Genomic DNA, 26,584 nt, shown 5'->3' with positions numbered 1-26,584 from the left:
CCTCATCCAAAGGTCACTCCAAATTACTGCATCTGATTTTTTGGAACAATTTCTAAAAATTTCTTTGACTGAGTGGAGGAAGGACAGCCATCCTCTCTTTCACTGGCTTTTCTACTGAAGATATTTCAGGTTTTCATGGTCACAAGTCACCTTTCCCAGTTGTTCACTTGCTTCCCTAGACTTTTCTGGAGAACTCCCAGCATCACTCAGGAAATCACAGGCATGGACGGGAAGGCAGTTACAGACATCTCTGCCCAGGTAGGACTTGGTTTATTAAGTTGAAGCCAATTGATGGCCAAGCAAGAGAAGGTTCTTTGTTGAATGAAAGGATTTACTCTGTGGTCCTTTATATTCTTTTCCATAAGTTACCTTGGGGTATGTGTAGTGAAGGGATTGACCACTCCACAGAGTAGCTGTTAGAGGCCATGGCCATTCAAAATATGTCTTACACTACTCTAGTTTTTGGAGCCCCTTTAAAGAAGCTCTATTTTTTTCATAGGGGTTTCTGGCTGCAGGATTCTAGGAGAATTAGCATTTAAGTTTTTTTTTTAATCCTTGTACCCTTGGATCAGCCTGAGCTTTCTTCACAACCTGGGAGCACGCACATATGACAGCCGGCATTACTGGACTCTGGCTGCCCAAGTGACCCTCATTCCAGAGACGCAGCTCCAATGATTTGCAGAGTTATGCAGTACTTAGCTGCTAGGAGCTCCCTCTGAGACAGTATTTATATCTATGTAGTTCACAGATGTAGCTCAAACCTATTTAACTCCTTGCTAATGAGATCATAATTTAATATAAGTGCAAAGAGCAAATTCAATAATGCATACATGTAACATTAGAAGTTGGAAGCTGTGAATCATTTTACTAAGGGCCCAATAGTGCTAGTGATTGAAACCTATTGATGAGCATCTATACTAGAGAAGTAGCCCAAAAGTCACGTGGAGATATGTGGATAAAGCCAGGGCATTTCCAAATGATAACGTCTCAAGTTCAAAGTGATAGACCCTCTTGATTCCATAAGTTGTGAATTTCACTGATGGATTTCTGCCAAACTGGGCCTTTGTCCAGCCTCTCCCTCTTGAACAGGAATCATAACCAATTATTGGTTGTGGACTATCTCACATAACCTAATTTGGCCAGGAAGACTTCTAATTCAATTTGTTCCTGACAGAGAGAAGAGGCTCAGGGAAGATGCTAAGTGTCTGGAAAAGCCAGTTTTTTTTTTAAGTTAAAAAGATAACGGGTTTAATTTTTCATATGTCAGTGAAATTATGAGGTATACATACGATGGTATACACACCATATGTTTGCCAGTCTTATCTGGCCCACATCTTATGCAAGGAGGTTGAATTATTCCACACCTGCCCCTGCTTGTCTAAAATAGTAGCTGGTCAGGATCACATTTTCTATTTTGGCTGAGCACTTCTATAGTCCTCCTCAATTCCAGCACAGTTCCTTTGCAGGGGTTTACCTGGCTGTGCTCAAGTGTGCTCCCACTTCTCTCTAGTCAAGCAAGAAAAAAGAAATGCTATCCATTCAGCACGGCCTGAAAAATACATAGCCCAAATGGTCATTGAATTGTCCAGTTATATAAAACACCCAGGCATCTGCACTGAGCCCTGGGAACAGTGCCAGTGTCTCTAATAGAGGAATATGGAGAAGCCAGTTTTGTTTAAAATGTGGCCACAGATACTTTCTCATGTACTTAATTGATATGATTTACTTGAAAACTCTGTCTTAAGATCCATTAAAAATTCCAACTGTCACACTTGGTTGGGTTTTATTACATATAAGGGTATTTTCTTTAGTTCATGCAATGGCACTGAGAAAGGGAGGCATAGACTGAGAAGACAGAAACTGGTCTTTACCAAAAACTCACATGACAAGTGTTTCTGAAGACATCTAGTTCCTTCCCCTGATTCTAAGCAAACTATTCAATCTGATCAGTGCCAGCATCCTCTTTTGTTCCCCAATATCCCTCCCTTGACCATGATCAATAGAATAATAATTAGTCTCAGCTTATGCTCCAATAGAGTGCAATGAATGATGTCTATGTATCAGATGTGAAAGCTGACTATTGGTTGCCCTGCCGGGGCACATACCACCCTCTCCCAGCTTGCGTTCTAGCATCCACTTCTCGGCATTTCCAGCAGTGATGCCAGACAGGACACACTAGCAGAGCCAGTCTCTCTCTCTCATTTTATCTATATCTTTTTTTTTAATGTAATGTATGCTATTGTCTTAGGTCTGTATTTTGAGAAATATTTGCTTCAAGGCCAGATGAGATGAAGCTTTATGGTGGATCTAATACTTGGACCACACTTTTGCCACCTCTGACCAATGGAGTTTGCCTCCTGTGCCAAGGGCCAAATGCTATACCGCTCTCTAGAAAGTCAAAAGAGAATGGATTTCAATTGTTCTCCATAAAAGAACTCTGCCCCCACCCTGTTCCACCAACCTCAATTCCCACCCTCATCCAATGTATTTTAATCGCTTCAAATCTTTCGTGTTTCTTTTCGATGGCTGTCCTACCTTTCAGAGGGTGTAGTTCTATAATCTTCTCTCCAAATGAAAGGAAACCAAATGATTTGGTCTTAGAGGGGCAGAAAGGGCATAGACATACACCATTTCACTCTGCCACCACGGCGGTGTCTTTCTTCTTGGCAATTGTATAACAGCATTCTTACCTTCAGGCTTTTCAGTCCTGCTGCTCTTTCTGTAGCTCTGGTGTTGGACATTTGGTTATTATTTGTCAATAAGAAACACATTCAAGTTATCAGTATAACACCAAAGGCAAATAATCACATCCTAATCATAGAAACCATGTTAAGGCCACACAGTCAATTTCAAAAAAGAATCACTAAAATGGACTAATTTTTTAAAAATGTTTTCTTTCTGGATTACAATTTTTTCCGGTGGTAGAATTTATTCTTTAATACCATCTGGTAAAATCAATGGTTTTGGTAGTCACTGGACTGTTTCAGTTCTTAAGGCAAAAAGGTCCCTTGTTTGAAGCAGCCACTTGAGAGAGTGAGGGTTTGCTCTTGGGAGGAAGACCTGAGTAAGTTCAAGGAGCAAATTTAGTCACTACCAGGAAAGAAAACTGTCAGTGTCTTCATACTTCCAGGAGGCAGCACCAGCACAGAGACATGCAAACCAACGAAGAGCATAATATACTCACCCTACTTCTTGATCCCAAACCAGTCTTGGTGATTCACAGGAACTTCTTCTAAGACCCAGGAAGTGCCACCGATCTGTAATGATTCTTGACTACACACATAACAGTGTCAACAGAGTCATTGGGATCCAGCTTAGCCCTGGGTATCCAAAATGTCTACCTTTAGGGATGGCTCCTGCCAATAAAAGGTCCATCTTGTTGCAGTAAAAGGCAGATGCAGATTCACATCCGTTACCCAAGGCCCAAGAATGTCAAAGAGTTCTGGGTGTGGAAGAGAAGTGGTTAAGAGACGGTGGCAGAGGAGAGGAGGATTGTAGACATACATGGAAGAAGAAATACACACAAAACTGAGGATCTCATTTATACATATAGGAAACACAGTACCATCTCATTCATCTATGTACCACAAAATAGAAGCCGAGGGCATTTGGAAATGGGCTTTCCTAAAGTAGAACTTTTTACTATATTTGAATAGAAGACTTGCTAAGCAAATGCATGGGATAAAAAAGAAAGATTGCTAGTGATAGGGAGGAGGAACATGTTTGAATTTCTTAAGAGAACAAATTCTTTTGTGGCACTTTAAAAGCACCCATGTGGAAGGAAACACACCTAATTTAAATTGTAAGCCATTTTTGGAATTTATTAAAACAAGTTCCTTAAGTTCTTTTCTAGCATCACATTGGTGAGTTTATTCTATCCCTATATATTTATGAAGATGATAAAACTATTTCTGTATTGATATTCTATAAATCATAATGGTCATTGAACTATTTATTAAGTGACGGGAGTTTAAGTGCATATCCCATCCTCATCCCTTATTTCCCTATATGCCTTACAAGTTAAGGTGCCTATTGTACAACTCTCATAGCAGTCAAGAGGTTCAGAATGGTCTCATTTAAACATTCTGTTCCAGTGTTCCCCAAAGCACACAAGATATGCTGATTTTTCTGCTTGGAAGAGATGTGCACTGGAAGTCTATTTAAAATCCCTGTATGGAAATAAAGTGGGGATGATTCTAGGGTGAGCTGGGGCAGGGTTTATAGTGCCTTGTCACCCCAGTCACAAATAGATTGTTTCGCTGACCAGACCCCCTCTAGTGAGATAAATGGACCCGGGGGAGCTCAGCTGGTGCCCTTTTCCCAAGATTAAGAGAATGAAGTAGGGTGGGGGATTGGAAGAATTTGAAAGTTTGAGGTGACAAGCAGCTGTGGAGGGAGGCTGATGTGGTAATTCAGCAGCAAAATCCCCATTCTGCTGTGATTTACAGCGGCCGACTTTCACCGGCTGTGTCACAAACCCCTGGCGATCTGGGTTTATCGCTGAAACAACCTACTGGCTCGTAATTACTGCATTTGCACACACAGTGTAATAAAGCACTAACACAAAAGGGTGATTTGCAGGTTAAAAATTCCCAAACCACAGCTCTAAGTTCCACGATCCTTGCCTGTGCATTTATAGTCCGTCAAGGAAGGATCCAGTCTGATTTGTTTAGGCCCTATTAGCCCAGGTTTAGGAAATTGGTAAAAACCAAGCAATATTTTAGTTCTAGCCTGTAGATCTGGTTCAGGGGCTACCTTGGTGACTGATCTTAATTCCTTGTATTCAGAAAATTTAAAAAATCTATTAGTTTCAGCATGTTCACATTTACAACAGCCTGATCATTGCTGATTACTTCCATAGAATAGTAACTTTTTGAGAATAGGCTTAGAATGTGTAATGCCTCTTGTCAGGGTGGAAAAGTCAACAATTTAACATAATTGCCCATTTACCATCATTTAAAGGTTCCAGGGGAGAGACAGAGAGATAAGTAATATATGTTTTTCTCCCTCTCCTGGTTGCAGAGATAATAGGTGCAGAAGTGTTTTTGAAAAACTAAAAGCACTCATAAATGTCAGGTTTTGTGATTACTGTCATTTTTAGTAATCAGTACTGAGGGCTAGAATGGCTTAAATATGCTATTTGCCTTGTAACCAAGGTAGTTGAGAATGAACCTGATTTTTATGGAAATATATCACATGCAATCAGATTCACATTGTTCATTGGCTGGGTAGATGTGATAAATTGCTGTCTGCAATATTATCACAAGAGGTGACCCTGAAAGTCAGCAGAGATTTGTGACAGCATTAGCTGTGTGACCTTCTCAAAGTCACCACCATCTCTGGGTCTCATGTCCTTTATGAAATGATGGTATATTCGTCAATTGTCATGTTAACTGGGAATGGGATACAATAAAGAGATGTAATTCTCAAGCCATTTTACTAATACAGTTAAAACTCACTGATTTGGACTAACAGAAGGAAAGGATTATCTGAATGAGAAAGTCCTGAATTACCAAATAGGCTTGAAGGATGACAGTTTCATTACTTTAAGTCTATTTTGTAATTCAAACTCACTATAAAATATTGCCTTAGTGGAGGTCCTCTTGAGAAATACTTTAGCAGATAAATTTGCAATGAATATGATTATATCTAAAAAAATGCTTCCAACATTTGAAAAAGGTTTGTTCTCTTAAGGAAAACTTCAAGTGACAATCTAGTCTAAACTTTTCATTTGCTTAACAAACCTCTCTTGGCCTCATCCCTGATAAAGTCAGACTGTAGACTGGTCCCTGTCCAGTTTATCACAGATTATAAATTAGAGGGCTCCAAATCAATGAGGTTTCACTGCCTTTTCTACCTTCTTCTCCATTGATTTATTTTTGGCATTACCACTAAATAGTGGTAAAATAGATTCAAGTTCATCTCTCGCCCTTCCCTTGCTCACTCTCAGAAAACAGCAGGTAGCAAGAAGGAAGAGGATAAAGGCAGGCTCCTTGGTAATCCAGAATGGAATGAGCAATCGTTGGATTTGCAGCACTGATCATACTATTATCCAGAGTTGAGAAAGGGATCGACTTATTTCAAAAGGTTGGCTGGAGGAATGACCAAAAAAAGTGATTTGAAAGATGCCTGGTGGTAGCACTATGGTCAAAGAAGTTGGAAACATTTAGGATCTACTGAAATAGTTTTCTATTTGCATATCAAAAATCAGATAATCTGGAAATCGTGGGCTGGCAAGAAAGTTACTTGATAACTTTGTAGCAGTATCAGCTGAGGAACTATCTGGGTGAAAAGTAAAAATTCAGCCAAGTACTGAAGGTTTTTTTTTTGTTTGGTTTGTTTATGTCACATCAAACATCTGGTTATTTGCAAACTTCTGGGCACTTGGCATCGTGTGGATGTTTTAGAGTCATCTTGATACAGTCCATGGCTCCTTTTTAACCATGCTGGGTATGAATGATGAATTCGTGACAGCAATGTATCCAATCCAGCTCAGTTTTCCCTCTGCAGCTCACTTGAATGATATAATTAGGTTCTCCGTGGCCTGATAATAACATGAGAAAAAGACCAGGAAGAAGGCGCTATATACTCTAGGCATCAGGTGAGCCACTGCAAAACTCAAATGAGCCAAAAACTTGGCTAAACTGTCAATGTCATCAGTTCACACTGGTGGGAAAGGAAGTTACTGCTTTTTGACACATAGTAAAACCTTGATTAATTGGAATCCATAAGGGATGAATGGAATTTTCAGTAAGAATACTCATTTTGTTTCATTCTTGGCTAATAATCTTCCCCCTTTTCCCCCCTCAGAATGCTTGCATCCACTTTCCTGCCTTGGGCAAGCAGCCTTTAATGTTTGAGGGTCAATCCAGATGGAGAGAAGATAGAGGAGACAGAGCTGAATATGACCTAACCGTAGGTCGTCTCTTGGCAAGTGATTGAAAAAAATCAATTCCTTGCAGTCTTCTTTTTTGGTACTATTGCTGCTTTCTCATCAATGTGGAGGACTGAGAAGGGGTAATTCAGTTAGTTGGGGTACTGGTTAGGTGAGTTATGGTTAATCAAGGTTTTACAAAAAAAGACCTTGCCAATGCTTGGTAAAATTATGTGCTGAAGAAAGTTGTTTTTAGCTTTATTTCTTTGAAAGTGCTCTGTATCAGTGTTTCCAAACCCATATTATACTGCAGACTGGCAAACTAACTTTTCCGTCAGGGTCCTGAGGGATGGAGAGAGAAAGAGAGGAGCAGAGGTGTAATCATCGTCTCTGAAGGAGAAAAATTTTGGCTTGCCTGTCTGTTGGTCTGTGATTGAGAAACAGTGTTCTTCACCTTAAGATGCCCATGGTATCTTGGTCGTACAAGAGCCGATCTTATATGCTTCAGTATAATTCTCATGCCCTTTGGGCCACGGAAGATTCTGTTTTCAGGTCCTCTCCTGTACTTACCCAGTGTGTCTGTCTTTCCATCACTTAGTATTGTGGCTTCTGAGCTTGTTCCTCTTTCTTGTTGCTTGGATGAAGGCTATTCATTCTTTCTAGCCCCAAGGAGCATTAAGGAGCCAAAGGAAGGCACAGAAAGATGGGTTTTCTCACGACGGCAGCCTGGATAATGATTAGACCTACCTGAACCAAGAACATGGCTAAGGAGAAGCCAAATCAGGGATTCATACACATAGAGTATCAGTTAGGCGACGCGCTTGTTTAAATATACAAAATTTCTTTGCAAAGTCTATATATGTGGTAGCCTATTGAAGAAAGACCCCATTTAACTTGAAACCGAACTTGTTCTTTGGCTTTCAAGTTAAGTGGGGCCAGCTTAAATAGGCCATCACATATAGAGAACCACATCTCATCATTCATACACGTAACTGAAGAAGCCAACTCTAATCAGCCAGCCAACCACTGTGAGCGACCATCATGCCTTAGGGAAAAAAAAAAAGGCTGTACCTGACTTTTCAGATCTGATTTCTCACACCACTTATTTGAGGCAGGCGGGGACTGTCCTTAAGGAAAGCCTCAGGCTCTTGAAAGCCTTGGGCATTGAAACCCACACCATGGCCTTCATAAGGCAAGCAGTCTGGTGTGTGAGGGGAAGGGAGGGGTGTGGACGGGGAGCCTCTGTCTGGGAGTTTAAGAAGGGACCCAAGTTAGATCAAAAATGTGGGCAGTGCCCTGAAGTCTTTCTAGTTCCCCAAGCTGCCAGGCAGGGGAATAACCTGGTCATTCCACTTTATGTGTGAGTCTTGTGCTCTTTCCTCAATAATAAGATAACAGTCTTGCCGATTACTCGTCACTAAGGGTACCCGGTTGTGGTGACATTGAGGCTGACCTTGGAGTCACCGCCCCCGCTGCCGCACTCTCCTTTGTCGTACCACCATTTGTTTTTCAATTTGTCCAAGAGGCCTTGCTCATTCAGTTTTAATACTGCCAGGTTAACAGCATTTCTTGAAACGATAAAACATAACTTGTAAGAAAATGCACAAATGCTTAGGAAATCGTTAACGTATAAAAAGGAGCACAAGAGGACAAATTGGCTAAATTTCACAGAACGTGGAGCTATAAAAATGTCTGTACAGCAAATACAGGGTTAAATATTGGAAGGTGGCATGGAGGATAACATTTGCTCAAAACTGAAGTGTGCGGGATGGGGAAATTGTCTTTGAGAAAAAAAGTAACAAGAACACCACATCCATGCAATTAACATTCGTCACATATGGCACCGTAACTTGGCTTTTACCATTTAAATTGAAAAAGCCGTTGAACTGTAAAATTAAAACAGCAACAAACAGTCAGAGAGGACAACACAGAGAGAGAACATTAAAAGAAAAATGGATGCATTAAATAGATGAAACCATAATTTACCGTCTTATTTAACTCCATGGAATATTGTAGATTTTAAACTTTTAAAGTTACCTCAAAATCCACAGGAAAGAAAATGACAACAAAATGCATCAGGGTAGGTGGAATACTATAACAACACAGATATTGTTATATTATTCCACCCACCTTAATGCTGAGCCTTTAGGGGTTGCCACACCATAGCCTTTGGAATCCAGATTTCCACCAACTTTCATCGTATCGCACGGTTTTCTCTGCTCAATGTACTCATTCATGGTTGACTCCAGCAGGAAGGCGAACTTTCCCTTGGACTTGCGCACTCGGGCCACTCCATCTGCTGTCGTTTTGGTAAACACGGATGGCTCTGCTGATTTCATGTAAGACCACATTTTTTCATAGACAGCAATTTTGGATCTCTGCAACAGAGATAAGAATTCTTAGAGCTACTGGAGAGTAGAACCGGAAAAGGCGTCCTTGCCATGGTTTTCAAACATTTTGGATTGCCATCCGCAGCAAGGAAAGCATGTTACACTGCCACCCAGTAAATATATTCACACATCTGTAAACATGTTTCCAAAATAGGGTTCTCAAAACCGCACTCATCTTTGCTATGTGCAATGCTCTCTGATATTTTCTATTCTATTTGAATTCACTTAGAAAAATGATGAGCAGGACCCACTAAATCGAGTTCATGGATTGCAATTTAGTTTAATAATCACTTTCTTAGTTCAGTCTTCCTCTCAATTCAGAAATCACCCCAACAGTACCCTGCTATGTCATTACCCTTTACCTACCTGAAAAAAAGAAAGGCCGTTGGATTGGAGTGTATAATCCTTTTAGTTAGCCCACTCCAGCACGGAGCATGAACTGTTGTAGAAAGTACTTCCTTAGTCTTAGCAGAAATTTGTTCCTAACGCCCATCCTTGACTGCTATCTGCTAGAGCTATGCAAAGCAATTCTGTGCCTTCTTCCACGTGATGGGCCTTCAGATACTGCAGGGCTGTTGCTATGCCCCCTCTTCATCGCTTCCTCAGGTTAAAGTCCAATGATGTCTAATTCTATTCTCAGAACGCTCACAGTTTTGGTCTTTCTTCCATGGGATTCTAGTTAGTGGGGTCTCTCTTAAATAAGGGTATCTAGAAATAAACATGGCACCCCTGATATATGACAAGGACAGAATGAAAAGAAAAACTGCTTCCTATCATTGGAGCATTATTTTCTATTAACACTGCCTGAGTTTCCATTCACATATGTAGCCTTTCATCCATCCTTCCAACAAATACTTATCGAGTGCCTGCTGTATACAAAGCGCTCTCCTGGGTGTGTGAAGACTATAAGAGAGTCCCTCCCTCAGCTCATGTTGAGGCCAAACCAAAACTGTTAGTTCTTTCTACTAAGCCAAGTTTCCCTCATCTTTACTTTTCCAAATTTAATTCCATTAAATTTCATCGCAATTCAGGTGGTGTTTAGAACATGTGCTGAATACTTCCAGCTGTATGTTAGGCCTTTTGGAGAATATAAAGGAAGTGTGATTTCAATGACCCCATGACTTACAGTTGAGTTGGGAGCTAGATCCTTAGGAATGAAAACCCTAGAGAAAAGTTCTAGAGCAATCTTTGACCAGATGTGAGATAGCATGGTGGAAACTATGAAGGTATGCCATGTTTTCAAGTCTCCTTTTATGGGGTTTTCTGACCCCTACCTCAGCTTTTTAAATTGTTTATTTAGCTGCTCTCCTTTGGACTTTGGCCAGCTGCGCTGCATCTTTCTTGAGACTTGCTTGGACCTACTCAAATAATTCCAGAATTATTTGAACTCCCAGAACTATCACCATGGAAACTAAGCATTGTGTTTATGGCAATCAGAGCCTCACTGAGACCGTCACTGAGTCACTGAAATGATTCACTGAGATGGAATATACTTGGTTTGCATAAAGAACAGAAAAAAACCCCCAATATGGCTGAAGCCAAATGAACAAAAGGGAGAATGAGAGGAAAAGAGCTTAGAAAGATAATCAGAGGTTAGATCTCGTAGGGCCCTGTAGGTCATGGTAAAAAGTTTGGATTTGTTCTACACATGATAGGAAACTATTGGAGGATTTTGAGGAGGGGTGTAATAAGATGTGATTTAAAATTTGAAAGCATTACTCCAGCTACTGTATGGAGAGTAGACTATGAGGCGGGCCAGAGTGGAAGCAAGGAGATTGGTTAGGAGGCTATTCTAATGATCCATGGTTTGTTTGCTTGTTTGTTTTTTGCCACTTAGCCTGCCTTTGATGTCCATGCCAGTAACTTTACCCTAATAATCAAGACCTTCTAACATTGAAATATCATCCATTGACATTTATGTTCATTTCATGTCACATTATTCTCAGCTGATACATGAAACAATATCTAAGCACCATAATGAAATATTCTAAATGACTTTATTTCAGTAGGACTTTCCTAGTCAATTGCTCAAAGAATTTTTTAAAGTAGTAAATAATTTAGAGGCACAGTGAGATATAAAAATTATGTAAGAATACCTGCGTACCTGCCATAAAACTTAAGAAATAAAATATGAAGTTAGTTCTGCTATATATATAATACTATATATGAAAGAGATAAATAACAAGGATCTATGGTATAGCACAGGGAACTAGACTCAATATCTTGTAATAACCTATAATGAAAAAGAATCTGACAAAGATTACATATATATAATATATATATATATAATATACACACACACACACACACACACACGTAACCAAATCACTTTACTATACACCTGAAACATTGTAAGTCAACTATACCTCAATAAAAATAAAAATTAAAAAATAATAACATAGTTGCATTAAAAAAAAGTTGGTTGAATTCTACCTATGTATCTCTCCCTACTTGCATACCCCTCCCTCCAGGCCAAAGTAACCACTATACTGAACTTGACCTTCATCATTTCCTTGCAGCTCTTTGCACTTTTACAAGAATAAACTCATCTCCATTGTAATGGCTGCATAGCATTTTAGTCTATGGATATGCCATACTTTATTTACCCAATCCCCTACTGGAGGACTCTTAGGTCAGGTACAATTTTTTTGCTATTATAGACAACACTGTGGTGGGTATGTACCTTTGTTCACTTACAAAGAGGTATTTTGTGTTCTTCATCTTGGCCCAATCAAACTTGAGTGAAAGGGAGAGGGGTTTAGAACAATTTGTCTCTTACACAATTTGCAAACAGGCCATTGCTTCCAAAGATTATAAGCCGAGAGCAAAGGGGTCCATGAATTTTGATCTGAGTGTACTATAATTTGGACTCATTTACTTCATCATTTACTTGAGCTCTTTGGTTGCTGATACAGGTTAAAAGGTTTATTCCTTTAGGTAATGATGCATTTCTAGGAGGATAAATGGCAGTGGGTACTTTAAAGGTGTGTGGTGTACATGCAGCAGATATTAATGAATGCAGTAAATGAAAAGTTAGTTAGTGGCTAATGATTGGGTCCTGGTTGATGACTGAATTCTGAAGGAGGTTAGAAGGGGGGAAAAGAAATGGCTCATAAGTGAGAAAAATTAAGCTGAAATGTTTATCTTCCTAACTAGTGTTTGAGACAGTATAACATTCAGAACTAAAAGAATAAAAAAAATCACTAGCATTTTTTTGCAGTCTGTCTTATTTTGGCTGAAATATTGAAGGCAATAAATGGGATTGGATCTTAGCTCAATCATCTGGGAGAAATTTTAAAAATCACGGACAGGACGTGTTAGGGCAAGCTCATTTTTCTCCAGCCCTCCACGATTCATTTACTTCATCCCACAGAGCACCATTTTGTACCTAAGAAGGAATAAACAATGCCTATGTAGAGAGGCCAGAAGAATTTCTCTTAGCACTGCAAGATAATTAGCAAATAAAATCCAAAAAAGAGAACTATGTGAACGGAGGAGAAGCAGATTAACCCAAAACAGGAAAGTAATGTTCTAGCATTCGTGGATTCAACAGTCACTGTTTCCACTACTTGTAATAGATCATGAAGGTTAATGATATAGAGAAATTTAGTTTTTTGCCGAGGTGAGAATTTGAATCTTGGGCCCTTTGTGTGTGGAAATAAGTGATTAATGAGGACACTCAGCCCTTAGATCTCTTTGCAATGCTGTTGGTCACTCCCTATCACTGTGCATAAAAAGTATTCCTCTGTAGACCCAGGTCAGCACAAGGTAACTGTAGAGTGCAGTGGCTAAAAGTGTGGAGTCACACTACTTGTGTTATAATCCCACTTGCCTAGTACACCAATGATTGGGCCCCCGTGTGCCTCAGTTTCCTCATCCATAAAATGGGATGATTTTTAAGAAAGTGCCCACTTCAAAGGTTTATTGGGAGAAATTATATGAGTTAATACATGCATCTGACTTAGAACAGAGCCTGACACACAGGAAGTGCTGGAAAGCATGACATATTTTTAGAGGACAGAAAGCATAATTTGTTTCAGTGGAAGAATTTAACAGCATCATAAATTACTTCAGCCACATATTTACAGAAGCATTACTTCACTTTATGGAGGAAATCACATGCTCAAGTCTTATTCACACATTTGTATCTCCCTGGTGACATATCCCTGGTGAATGCCCATGGTCTGCCATCGACAAAAATCATGATCATTTGATTTGGATTTTAAAAATTTTGTTGGTGGAGGAAAAATGGGTAGGATGGCAAATTTCCTTTAAAATTTTTGTTTTGTAGTTTGAGATTCATACATTAAAATCCTCATTAACCAGAACACTGCCACTGAGGAGACCTGGTAAATGAAATTTTCTGCTTCCCTGAGAGTTAAACTAAAATAGAATATCCACTTGATCAATAGAACATCCAGCTGTAGTCAGTAGAGTAAGAGACTTTTAGAGATAGACAAGACCTTAAAAACCATCTGGTTCAGGGGGGAGGGTATAGCTCAAGCAGTAGAGTGCATGCCTAGCATGCACAAGATACTGGGTTCAATCCTCAGTACCTTCTCCAAAAATAAATAAACCTAATTACCCCACCCCTAGCCAAAAAATAATAATACTTTAAAACAAACAAAAAACCCCCAAACCATCTAGTTCAGCCTCTCACCCAGAGTAGAAATGGCTTCTCTGCTCAAATGCCTCTAGTGCTGAGGCACTCCCTAGCTCAGAGGAGGCTCAGGAAGTAGTTTACTCCATGGTGGGACAGTTGAAGTTGATAGGAAGTTCTTTTTGTTGGGCTGCCATCTCTCATGAGAGCTTCTCTCTCCTCCAATCTCACTTTGGCCTTTTGCTTGAATTGATCAGTTTCTCCTCTCTGCTTCCATTTCTCCATTGTAGGTAGCACCGATTTTACTGCTTTGTAATGGCCATCCCCAGTGGACTTGGAGTTTTGTAGAAGTAGGGATTGCATCTTTCTGTCCCTGCATTCCCAGTGTCCAGCATAACGCCTGGCATGTAGGAAACTCCCACTACGTATGTGTAGAATTAATGAATGTGACAATTGTAGTTTTACCTGCTGGTCCTAATTATGGCCTCTGCAGTGATAGTGAATGTACATAGATGATGTACAACTTGAAGACTATCACCATGATATCACCTTTTTATTGTCTCTTTTATAAGCCAAACATTTTAAGGAGCTTCAGTTGGTTGCTTGTCCCCTTCCCTTTCTGGTCACTATCTCCCAGATAATTTTAAAAATTTGTCAAAAAGTTCCTCATAAAATGTGGCTCCCGGGATTGACCACAAAGGTGTGGTATGGTGGCACTGGCGCAGAGGACAGTGAGACCATCTCTTCCCATGATCTGGACATGAGCACAATTTTTCAGGATTTCAGCACAATTTTGACAGGATGCAACAGGCATATTTAGATACATTGACTGTTGAGAATTAACTGCATTAACAAAGCAGAACAGTAAATTGAAAGTATAATTGTCAACAGAGGTATAATCTGCTAGTTCACGTATGGTATTAATTTGCTGTCAGCTTGCAGGCAAAGTATTACATAATTTGCCAACAGAGTATTGGCGTTTGTGACCTCTCTGGGCCCCTAAACTGTACAGTGTGTTCTGAGTGAATAATTCGAGAGGATAGAATGAAGGAAAGGTAAGGGGGAGATACTTTTAGGTACTCTGTGTCCCATTACTCCTCAAAGGGGAATGGTCTAGTGTTATGTATTTATTATTTTTTGCCCACTGTTGCCATTATGCCTATATTGTCCATTTCCATCACTGTATATATAAGACTAGCCTCATACAGACATGTCAAAGAGAGGCTAGATTTGACTTCAGATTCTCAGCCTCTACCTGTTCCCCACTGATTTCACTATCTTCCTCCCTTACCCACCCTGTACGCCTTTTTTGGCATCAGTAGTCTTGGTCCTCATGGAGGTGTTCACTGATATTATGAGGGCTTCTGTTACCCTTGAGCAAGGGATAATTGTTATTTGTACAGGGTATTCATATCCTCAGAAGGAGAGTGGGTTTCCTGGCATTGTATAATGTGCCTTCTAGGGGCTGCAGGCCAGCCCTGTGAACAGGACATGTAGAAAGGGGAAAATGGCAAGAGTTTCAAACAAAAATGTCTTCCCTTCACTCATTTTTGCCATCTCTAATTTTATTATGGACTATGTATTGCTTAACGATTTGGTCAATTTCTTCTCTAGGTTGGACCTAATTAAAAACTGAAACTGCTTTTTCTTCTGAACTGTTTAGCTCCCTCTGAAATCTCCGCTTTTAATAAAGGTTCAAGTGGCATTGCTAGTTGGTCCAAATTTAAAAAGGTGGCTTTGGGTCTCTCTCTGCAGATTCTAGTTTGTATTGTGCACAGTTGCGAGGTTAAGAGGGGCCACAGAGGGCTTTTAGCCTACTTGCTCATTTGCATCAATCCATCCCAAAGTCACTGCAAACACACAAGTCTGAGAAGAACTGTGTGCTTGCTATGCAAACATAGTTTCCAGATAGATCCCAATCAGAATGCTACCCTGAATGGCCTCCTATGTAGAAATTCGGAGATTGCCCCAGGTCACATAGATAATGAGGAACAAGGCCGAGACCCCATCCAAGTCTACTTAGTTCAAGGCTACAGACAGGTTTTTTTTTTCCCCACTGCAAGCCCAGCCTCTTCAGCTGTAACACTGACCATATCCTTTCTGGTAAAAGACACGATTTACCTTCAAAAACGTTTCTTATTTCTTGTTCAAGTTTTTTTTTTTAAGTCAGGGCAAGTTGTAAATTAACCCCTATCTCTTCCCACCGAGGCACTGGAATAAGTGAACATTCTTGTCGCACACTGTAACCCTGTTATGGGCGCCAGGTGTCCCACCCTTCACCGCCTGAAGGGATCAGAGCAATTTGGGGCAGACAAGGAAGAGCACTCTGGCTTGCCAAATACATCCGACACATATTTGGAAGAAATAAGTGGCTCTGATGAGGTGCATTTGGGAAAAGGATTCACTGATTTTTACAAAAATTTTCCCTAAAGCAAAAGAAATGGTTGACGTGGAGCAAGGCACACAGGAAATGACTTCATTTCTAAAGCATGACCAAAACCCCAGTTTCATTGTCTTTCTTCCCTTCTCTTTGGTTCGCATATTTCTAAACGTTCAGACAAGTATTGTTTCTTGGTTTCCTTTTGCCTCAGCTGGACAGGGGTGGCGGTGTGACTGGGTATTGGTAAAATCAGGGGGAGGAAGGGGAATGGGATATTGGTTTCTGTTCTGTTTTTCTCTTGGCGTGTTATGATTGTGGCTGAGTTACTTTGGGGGCTGGGCTTTTAGATTACTGTGCAGGGGAGGTCACCTTTTGCCGAGACATTTAGCTTTGCTCATAAACGTCAAGTACACATTCCAAGTGCCTTTGCCTGACATTTTCACACTGTGCTCTAAAGTCCAGGGACATGTTTCCTTCTACCTCAAGGAGTACTATTTCAGATGTCTCTTTTCCAAAGGTGCAGGTGACAACTTAGATCAGTTTCCAGTGAGCTTCCTAGGGTCCCTCCCTGGCTTGCAAGATCAGGTTCCTATTCTGATTTGTCTCCTGCTTCTCTTATAAGGTCAGGCTAAGAATAGCCCAGTGGGTTGAAAGTAGCATCAGTGGCTATATGACTTTGAAAGCAAGAGTCAACAAACTCTTGGAGAAAGTGACTCTAAGATCCTGTTGCTCTATTCTGAGGGAGTAGAGGAAGGGACACAGTATCCTCTACCCCTGTGGCTCTCAATCAGCAATGATTTTGCCTCCCAGGAGACATTTGGCAACATCTGGAGAGCTTTTTTAATTGTCACAACTTGAGGAGAGGAGGTGCGGCTGGTATCTAGTGGATAGAAGCCAAGGATGCTGCTAAACATCCTACAGTGCACAAGACACCCCACAACTGACGATCAGTGATCAACCAGCAACACCGCGAATGTCAGTAGTGCGAGGATCGAGAAACCCTGCTTTATGGGCTCTCCTGGAGACACCACTAAGTGGGCAAAACAATAATAATTAACATTTAATTGAGCCCATACTTTGTTTTAGGCTCTGTTTTAGGTGTTTTACATGTGTTAACTCATGACAACCCTATGAAATAGATTGTATTATAATGCCATTTTAAAGTGTAGAAACAGAGGCACAGGGAAGTTAAGTAACTTGTCCAAGGTCACAGAGCTAGTAGGTAGAAGAGCTGGCAACTCACTCATGCAGGCTCCAGAGTCTGTGCTCACAAACAGTGCACAGTGCCCAGGTGGGTTAGGTGATGATTATAAATCATGTGCCAGGACTGGACCAAGTCCACATAAATTCTGCTTGAAATGGTACCTATACTTTTGCTTAGCTTAAAGGGGCATGATATTTCTATTCTTCCCTCCCTGAAATGGGAGATTGGAGATCAGGATGTCTCGTCCTTAACCTACAGGAAAACCCTGCTTTTTAAAAGAAGTCAACAAATTATTTTTTCTTTTTGTTTTGAGGATGAAAACACATAAATACAGACCATGAGGGCTGTTAATCAAGCAAGATAGGATCAACTTTTATAGTTTCTGATACTCTTCATTTGTCATTCCCCCCGACCTGGGCAGTACCATCTCTTTCCAAATTGCCTTACCAGGTACAAGATGCCCTCCCCTCACCTGACCCTGCTCACAGGAAAGGATTCAAGACATTCCCACTGAGGAATAAATGAAGGAAAACAACCTAAAGTGTGATCCCCTTGCAAGAGAACTTGCATTTCAGCAAACATCAAAACACAGCTAAAGGAATAATAGCCTAATGGTGGACACATCACTTCAACTGGTTAAGGGAGCGGTGTGTGAGTGTTTGAAAAGCTGACTTTGCTAAGTTCACACCCTCACCTTTAGATGGCAAAATCTGTGCCTACAGAGAAAGCGTGCCTGCCATACCTTTTCACTGCTAATTAGAGCAAAGCCTCAAATTCCCTGACTCCGAAGCAATGGATCGGCTCTAGGGCTGCCATCACTGTTGAACGCTCCAGAGTCATTTCCCGCAGCTTGCTAGAGTTCTACTTGTCAGTGACATTGCAGCTTCAGCAATCCAGAGCCTATTACCCTTGACCAGTTGGATTTCACTTTCCAACTATATTTTTATTTTCCAGGACTAAGATATTTAAAAGAGAAGTTCAAGACTGATTATTCTTGAATCAATTAAATTGTAATGCGGAGGCCAAAGCTGACAATGCAGGGCCTATGAGAGGAACAAATACTCTTCTATTAAGGAGAAAAATCGATCCTGGAATTGCAATATTTTGAATTTCCACAGTGGCTGTTTCTTCCAGGTCCTTCGAGTTAGAATTATTTTCATACTAAGGGGACACAAAGCAATGGAAAAGAAAAAAGTAGTTTTGCTCAGGGATATCAAGGAAAGCCCAAATTTTCCTCTTGGTGTTTTTTCTCCCCTTGGGAGAGTTAGTTTCCCAAAAGGTAAGCTGGAACTAATCAGAAGCGTTCTTTTCAAGCCAGCTCATTCGTTCTCTATCTGTAGGTAAGAGGTACCTGGGAAGCTACTGATCACTGGTTCTGATTTAATTGACTTGAAGTGGGGCCAACATTGAAAAACAAAAAGCTTCGTAAATGATTCTAATATTCAATCTGGGTTTAGGATAAGCAACAAAGATTCTGCAATAGCAACAAGTAGCTACATGTACCAGGAGTGATGCTCCACACTTTACATACATTATTGTGAATCTATAAAATGACCTTGTGAAACAAATATTGTCCCCATTTTATTGATGAGGTAACTGATGCTTCTAGAAGTTAATTTACTGGTTCTAGATGATACAGCTGGTAAACTTTCTAGTGCTGACCTCTTTAAACTCCAGGCTCTATCCAGCGGTCTACCTGACAATCCCCACTTGGATATCTCATAGGCATGTTCAACTTAGCATGGCCAAAATACAGCTCTTGATTCTCCCCCACCCCCACTTGCTACTCCTCCAGTGTGCTCCATCAGAAAAAAAAAATGGTACCACCATCCAATTCTTCCAGCTGTGCAGGCCAAAATCTTTGCAGTCATTCTTGACTTTTCTCTTTGGTCATACATTCCACACCCTGTCAGTGCAATCTTCAAAATATATTTGAAATCCAAACACTTCTTACCACCTTCATCCAAGCCAATCATTTTTCACCTGAAATATTGCACTTGTTTCTTAAGTGGTGTCCCTGCTCCCCAACTTTCACCCTCGCCTAGAAGTCTGCATGATCCTTTCGCACAGAATTTGGTTCACGTTAATCCTCTGCTCAAAGCCCTCAAAATGACTTTCTAGCAAACCTAGAATAAATTCCAAAGTCCTCACCAGAGTTTCAAATCCCAGCACAGCAGGCTCTGGTTTGTCTTTGCTGCGCTCATCTCTCACCACTCTTTCCCTCTCTCACGTCATTCCTGCCACATGGGCCTTTATCCTCAAACCAACCAAGCACATTCCCACGTCAGGCCTTTGCTCATGCTGTTACCTCTGAAGGCACCTCCCCCCACCCCACTCCACCCCGTGTTTGTGTGGCCTGCTCCCTCACTTCATTCAGGTGTCTGGTCAACTGTCACCTCAGCAGAGAGGCCTTCTTCATCAGCTGAGATGAGATAGCACTCCCAACATTTTGCCTCCTTACCTGCTTTTTTTTCTTTTTACTTAACATCTACTGAAACATGTTATTTACATATATATATATGTATGTATATATATATTTTTGGAGGGGTCTCATCCACTGCAATGAGCACAAGGACTTTGTTTCATTTCAGCACTTAGAGCAAGGGCTGTCACACAGAATATACTTGATAAATATTAACTGAATGAATAAATGATCTGAAAATATTAACTGGAGTAGCTGAGATTTAAACCCAGATCATTTGACACCAAAGTCTATATTCTTTTTTTAAACATTTTTTTATTGAGTTATAGTCATTTTACAATGTTGTGTCAAATTCCAGTGTAGAGCACAATTTTTCATTTATACATGGACATATATATATTCATTGTCACATTTTTTTTGCTGTGCAAACTGTATATTCTTAATTACATTGTCATCATTGATCTCCCTGCCCCCAATGGCCTTTCACAGCTTAGAGAGGTTGAGTGGTAATTCTATTCTTTTAACTTATTTTTTTTTAAAGCAGTCTAGTTTTATTTTATTTTTTTGGTGGGGTAGTAATTAGGTTTATTTATTTATTTATTTAAGGGAGGTGCTGGGGATTGAACCCAGGACCTCATGCATGCTAGGCATGCGCTCTACCACTGAGCTATACCCTCTTCTCCCCAGTGGTAATTCTAAGGTTGCATAGATGCCAAGTGACAGAATTAGTGCTCAAATCTAGGTCTGTTGTCTTCCAAACCTATGCTTTTTCTGCTACTCCATACTGCCTCCCAGTGGAGAAATTGCTGGGACAACATGAACCAAAATGCCAGTGAATTGAGGTTTACTTCTTTGGCCTGTCATTTTGATATGATTTTATAGAGCCTTAATCTTCTTTGGTTCAACTTGGAAGGCTGTGCAATATGCTATGAAGTAAAAGGCACCTATATAATACCCCACCAGCCTGTCACAAGGCCCTTAATCCTACCATTAGAGATCATGCCTTCTGTTTGACTTGATTACTTAAATTTCTCTAAGACTCTAATAATTATCTCTGAAATAGATATAGACTATTAAATGGGATGATTTATATAAAGCTCTCACCACAGTACCTGGCATGTAGTAAATCCTCAATAAATTAGAATATGCTATCATGTGGAATGGAAGGGTCACACAGCCCATTACCGCAACCTTTGTATGATTTGGTTTGTTAGAGAATTCGTGCCAGAGGAATACTGGAGGGAAGGAGAACCAAGACAGGTCTTGGGGAGGGCAGGCAAGATGAGGTGCCACCCTGATAAGTCAGGGTGAAGATGAGGGCATGGGCACATGTGGATGGGCAGAAGAATGGTGCCAGGTTATATGCTGTCAGTGGGACTTGGGCACAGACTACAATCAAAGCTAATTCACTATGTACATAGCAGAGAATCCCTCATAATGCCCAGTGGGGCTACTAAAATGTTCAATTTCAATATAATTGCATTTCACCTTCTCCTGTGGCTCTCAATTGAACAGTTGGGTTTAGATTTAAGTCTTTTCCTTCTTGCTATGTTAGGAGCGTTCCAGTAAGTATTATTTCTAAAGGCACTATGCTGATTAAAAATCGTGGCTGGTTGGGATTTGTCTGGCAAACATACTGACTGTGAAAGCTGCAGGAAAATTGATTTTCTGGCATTTACATGTCCTGGCACAAACTCTGGGGCATGGAAGCTCAAGTTACAGAACCTTCTGGTAAGTGCAGCATGTGGAGGTAATTTCACAAAATGGTTAGGTTTCACTTATCTTCACCCTTTTGGACCAAGGCAATGGTTCCCATATGCAAAATGGCAGATCAAACTACTAGTTTGCTATTATTTAATTTAGAGAAGTAGTCAGATAATCACTTAATTTGATACCTACACTCAAACACAAATCAACATACTCCTTTCCATCCCCATTCCGCATGCTCAGGCCTGGATCCCAGCCTGTCTTTATTCTGCCTTGGGCAGCATGAGTGCTATGGAGGAGCCACCCAGTCACCACTTGTTCTGCAAGAGGCTTGGTTGTCCACAGTGAAATTTGCAGAGATGGGTTTTCTTTTGGTGCACTGAGCAGTGGTTAAGAGCATAGGTCCTGAAATTATAAAGACTTGGCTTTGGTACTTATTAGCTGTGTGCCTTTGGGCCAATCATTTAACCTCACTGAGTCTCAGTTTCCTCATCTGAAAATTGAGGACGGTAATAGGACCCACCTCATAGTGTTCTCATAATGATGAAATGAGAGATTGCTTATAATGAATTTAGCATAGCTCTTGATGACATAGTAAATACTTAGTTCCTTAGTTAAGAAACTTGAGTTAGAAACTTACTTAAGTTTCTTCCCCATTCAATAGTTGTATCAGGCACTGTGGAAGACTGCTGTAGGAGATGGTCCTTATGCCCAAGAAGCTAAAGGAACTAACAGTTGGAAAGACCATCCAATAGCATTTTCTGAAATATTCTATGTCTGTGTTGTCCTATATGGTAGCTTCTAGCCATGCACGTCTGTTGAATATTTGGAATGTGGCTAGTGCCACCAAGCAACAGAATTCTAAATTTAATTTTAATTAATTTAAATTTAAATAGTCACCTGTGGGTATTGGGCACCGTATTGGATAGTATGTGTCTACAGCTTAAGTAAAGAAGAAGGCAGAGAGATACTAAAAGGCAGCAAAGGGGCACAAAGTACTTTGTCTACTTCACAATATTTTTCTTGTTTGCCCTGATGATGGAAGTGATCACTGCATTAAATGGAAGTCCTGCCTGCACCAGTTGGAGGGGTTGGCTATAGACTACAGTGAGGGGCAGGGGAGGAGGGGGCATAACTCCTGCCCTATTCAGGGCTAATATGTACTTCTGGAATCATTTACTCAGCCTGTGTCTATGGAAGGCCTTTCTAGAGAAAGGTAAGCTATATTATTTGCGTCGGCAAAAATCCCTTGGGGGTACGCAGGAAGTGTTTCCTTTAAATTTACCCTATTTGTGTAAAATTGAAAACAAATGAACTCCTGGGTCTAGGTATACCATGAAAGAATGTACTTGTTACCGCTATTTGAGAACCATACTTTTCTTCAAAAGAGCAGATCATTATGCAAGGAAATATTTGTGAAAAAAAAATGTACTCCTTAAATTTCCACCCAGCCTGATTTTTCTCTTTCTGGCTCTATGAGTTGCCACATTAAATTGTTTGGACCCCCTTTCTCTGATTCTCTTTTCCAAGGGAAGAATTCCAACAGAGGTGGGCAGGCAGGTGACAATATTCACAATTTCCCTCAGTTTTTGAAAAACAGTATTTCCCTGTATCAGCTCTGATAGATGGGTGGAAGGATTGAGTATAATCAAAATTGAAAGTGGTAGGATCTCCAGAGATGCTTTCCTCTAAAAATTCCAAATAACTTCGTTATGTACTCATTCCAAATGCCTTTGCCTAGCATTTTCAAACTGTGTTATATTTACATGAAGGTCACAGCTGTAAATTTGCCTCTTCCAAGTCACCAAAAGAAAGATGGGACCAGCACTTGGTATGGAGGTAAGATTGGGGGAATTAGGTTGAATGTTACAGACATTCAGCTTGGTTACTGTCATACAGTGATCAGGGGCTTGAACCAAGCTATACCAAAAGCCCCATACTGAAGCCAGTGCTGCCAAATTGCAGATTTGTAAATCAAACCTCATTAGAAATCAAAACACAGGAAACAGAATCATGAGCTGCAGCAAAGTTGTTATTGCTGTTTTTAAAAAGTCATCTAGAAAACTAGGTTGTTTTATTTTCAGGCCTGTGTATTTACTGCCACCATTGCACAGATACAAAACCGAATTATGAAAACTCTCTAAAGTAAACCTAATCAACCATTATTTCATTTGACTTGAGTTTCTGATAGTTATCACCTCTATTTAGTAAAGATCAATAGTCAAACTCCAGGAGGAAGCCATGGTGAATCCTAAAGGATTTAAAAGAATAAAGGGAAATGGAAAGCCTAGGTTGCATTTCCAAATTTCATGTATTTTCTAAGACCTGTGAAATCTGTGGTCTGTGGGATAACTTATTAGTAGCATTAGTTTGAAATGCATTTCTCTTAAGTCCCCATTTCTGTGCCAGGCCCTTATCACAAAAGAAATATAGTAACTTGAAAAACAAACCCTCTATATCTCAAGCAAGACTCTTATTATCTGTTGCTATTTCAGAAAATACAAGTAGGCCAATAATACTTTTTAAAAAAAAGTTATGTATTTTCCTTGAAAATGAAAACACTCATTTGAAAAGATACATGCACCTCAATATTCATAGTAGCACTATTTACGGTTGTCAAGAGATGGAAGCAACCCAAGTGTCCATTAACAGATGACTGGATAAAGATGTGGTACACACACACACACACACACACACACACACACACACACACACACGGGAATACTACCCAGCCATTAAAAAGAATGAAATTCTGCCATCTTTAGCAGCATGGATGGACCTAGAGAACATTATGCTTAGTGAAGTAAGTCAGACAGAAAGACGAATGCTGTGTGATATCACTTATATGTGAAATCTAAAGAATAATACAAGTGAATGTATATGCAAAACAGAAACAGACTCACAGAGACAGAGAACAAAGTAGTGTTTACCAGTGGGGAGAGGGAAGAGGGGATGGAAAAGATGGGGGGATAGGATTGAGAGAAACAGACTACTATGTATAAGCTAGATAAGCAACAAGAATAAGCTCAGGGAGTCATAGCCATTATCTTGTAATAACTGTTAATGGAGTGTAATCAGTAAAATACTGAATCACTATGCTGTATACCTAAAACTAATATAATATTGTAAATCAACTATACTTCAGTTTAAAAAAAAGAAAGAAAAAATATTTCCAGGTTAAAAAAGTTATGTACTTTCCTTTCAGACTCTCCTACTTGTCTCCTATTGCAACTCTGATGGCAGACCTTTGCCAATTACAATGCTTACTGTCCACCACTTCCTGCTCTCCATCCTCACCGGTAGTTACCTCAACAAATTAAGAATGCTTATGCAGACCTGTAGTTTTTCAGAGCCTCTTAGGATAATCTGTGGCTAAGAGTTATCTGGTTTTCTTCTTTATAATTAAATAGCTTATTTCTATTAACCCAAGATTTTAAAAGTCATTTGCAGATTTTAATTTCTATCAGAATGACTTTTCCGTCACAGTCCTACATGTAAAGACAACAGAATATTTAATTAAGAACCCTCCTAGACAGCTATCACTCTTTGAAGCCTGCTTTCTTTAGCTTCTGCCTTGAAATTGCTTGTTGGTTTGGTGGACAAAGCGGATTTCCCGCCCCCTTCTCCACCTAACGGCAATCTGCATTTCTACTGATTTCTATCCAGGTCATTCATTATCCACTCATGGAGAAGTATGTTATTAATGAGAAGCAGGTAGGAGTCATGCTGTCCTCCCCAGGTTTAAATGAATCTTTAAGATGGGGCAATCAAACGGATATGCAAAATAGGCTATTAATGCAACATCAAGGTTACAATTTTAAACACAAAATCAGGGAATGCAGAACTTTTAAGATACGTCATCTCAGTCTTGGCAATGTGGGAAATGTGGAATATGTAGTACAGTGTTAGGAAGACATGGACCCAGAATATTGAAAAAATGACTGATGTTTGTAAGAGAGACTCCAAGATTAGCTACCAGACTTCTGGAATGCTGTAACCATACCTATGTAGATTGGCTAAACCTCAATAAATAAGTTTTCTGATGCCTCTGAACTTTCCTTTCCCTGGTTTGTGCTGCTTTGCCTACATAAGAGCATGCCTTCCATTATGTATCAGATAAATTCCTAGAAAAAGCTATGTCACGAATTAGATTCATTTTTGAAAATCAAATTTTATTTCTCTATTGATGCTTGGATTGTTTTATGTTTATTTCTGAAAGCCCTCCTCTTAGGTTTCTCTGACAAGCAGTTAATGATCTGTAAACACCAAAATGCACTAGGGGATCTCTGTTTTCCAGGGAAGACTATGTTTCTGATGTGAGTAATTACTATTTATTGCTTTTATCAGTTGTGAATTTTCTGATATATGGATTACTTAAGGTAGGGTCCAGCTGTGTTTTGTAGCCAAGGGTTTTGAAATAAAAGGGAAGCCTTAAAGATAACAAATGGTTTTAACTAGTCCTTGTTAATCTCTGGACTGGCAGAAGGGCAAGGGCAATGATTGCCTGGGAAGACAAAAAAGCCAGTACCAAGTGATTCAAGGTGGGAGGTCCTGATAATGTGTTACATCCCCTAAGTGCCACTGGCCACTGGAAGAGGTATCCATGGTAACAGCAAGGGTCCCAGTGGAACAGAGTGGAAAAATATTGGACACTAGCCTTACCAAAAGTGATCTGGTCTCCATAAAAGAGAGAGAAATTACTCTTCAGCAAGGGGGAGGGTAGAGTTCTCTTTTCTGTAGCAATCAGGATCCACACTTCTGTTTGAGAGATGATCACACCCCACAGGAGGTTAGAAAAAAAGGAACGGTTCCTCTTGTCCTCGTCAGCATGGTAAACAGTTTGTGGTGGGAATGTGCTACCTAGCTTGTTGACAGTTCCCCACGCTAGCTTACCCCTGTATGAGTCTTAGCAATGCCCATGGCTCACACTGATTAGAAAATTGACCAACTGCCCCCCAACTGATGATGTGGATGAAGGCAGGGCAATCTGGCCTCTGGGCTGGGAAG

The 26,584-nt window shown here is 40.2% G+C and overlaps 1 protein-coding gene across 1 annotated transcript in view; it reads right to left on the bottom strand.

Moving 5' to 3' along the window:
• GRIA3 (glutamate ionotropic receptor AMPA type subunit 3) overlaps positions 1-26,584 on the bottom strand; it is a 259,886-nt gene that overhangs the window by 15,977 nt on the left and 217,325 nt on the right. Inside the window, exons 13-14 of the mRNA XM_006215906.2 lie at positions 9,005-9,252; positions 8,328-8,442 (exon numbers count right to left, since the gene is read on the bottom strand). Of these exons, the coding sequence (XP_006215968.1) occupies positions 8,328-8,442; positions 9,005-9,252 (363 nt within the window). The remainder of the gene's footprint in view (positions 1-8,327; positions 8,443-9,004; positions 9,253-26,584) is intronic.

The sequence above is a fragment of the Vicugna pacos genome, chromosome X (genome assembly GCF_048564905.1).
Source record: "Vicugna pacos chromosome X, VicPac4, whole genome shotgun sequence".
NCBI lineage: Eukaryota > Metazoa > Chordata > Mammalia > Artiodactyla > Camelidae > Vicugna > Vicugna pacos.
The sequence above is the reverse complement of the archived record's forward strand: the minus strand, read 5'-3'. Positions and strand labels throughout refer to the sequence as shown.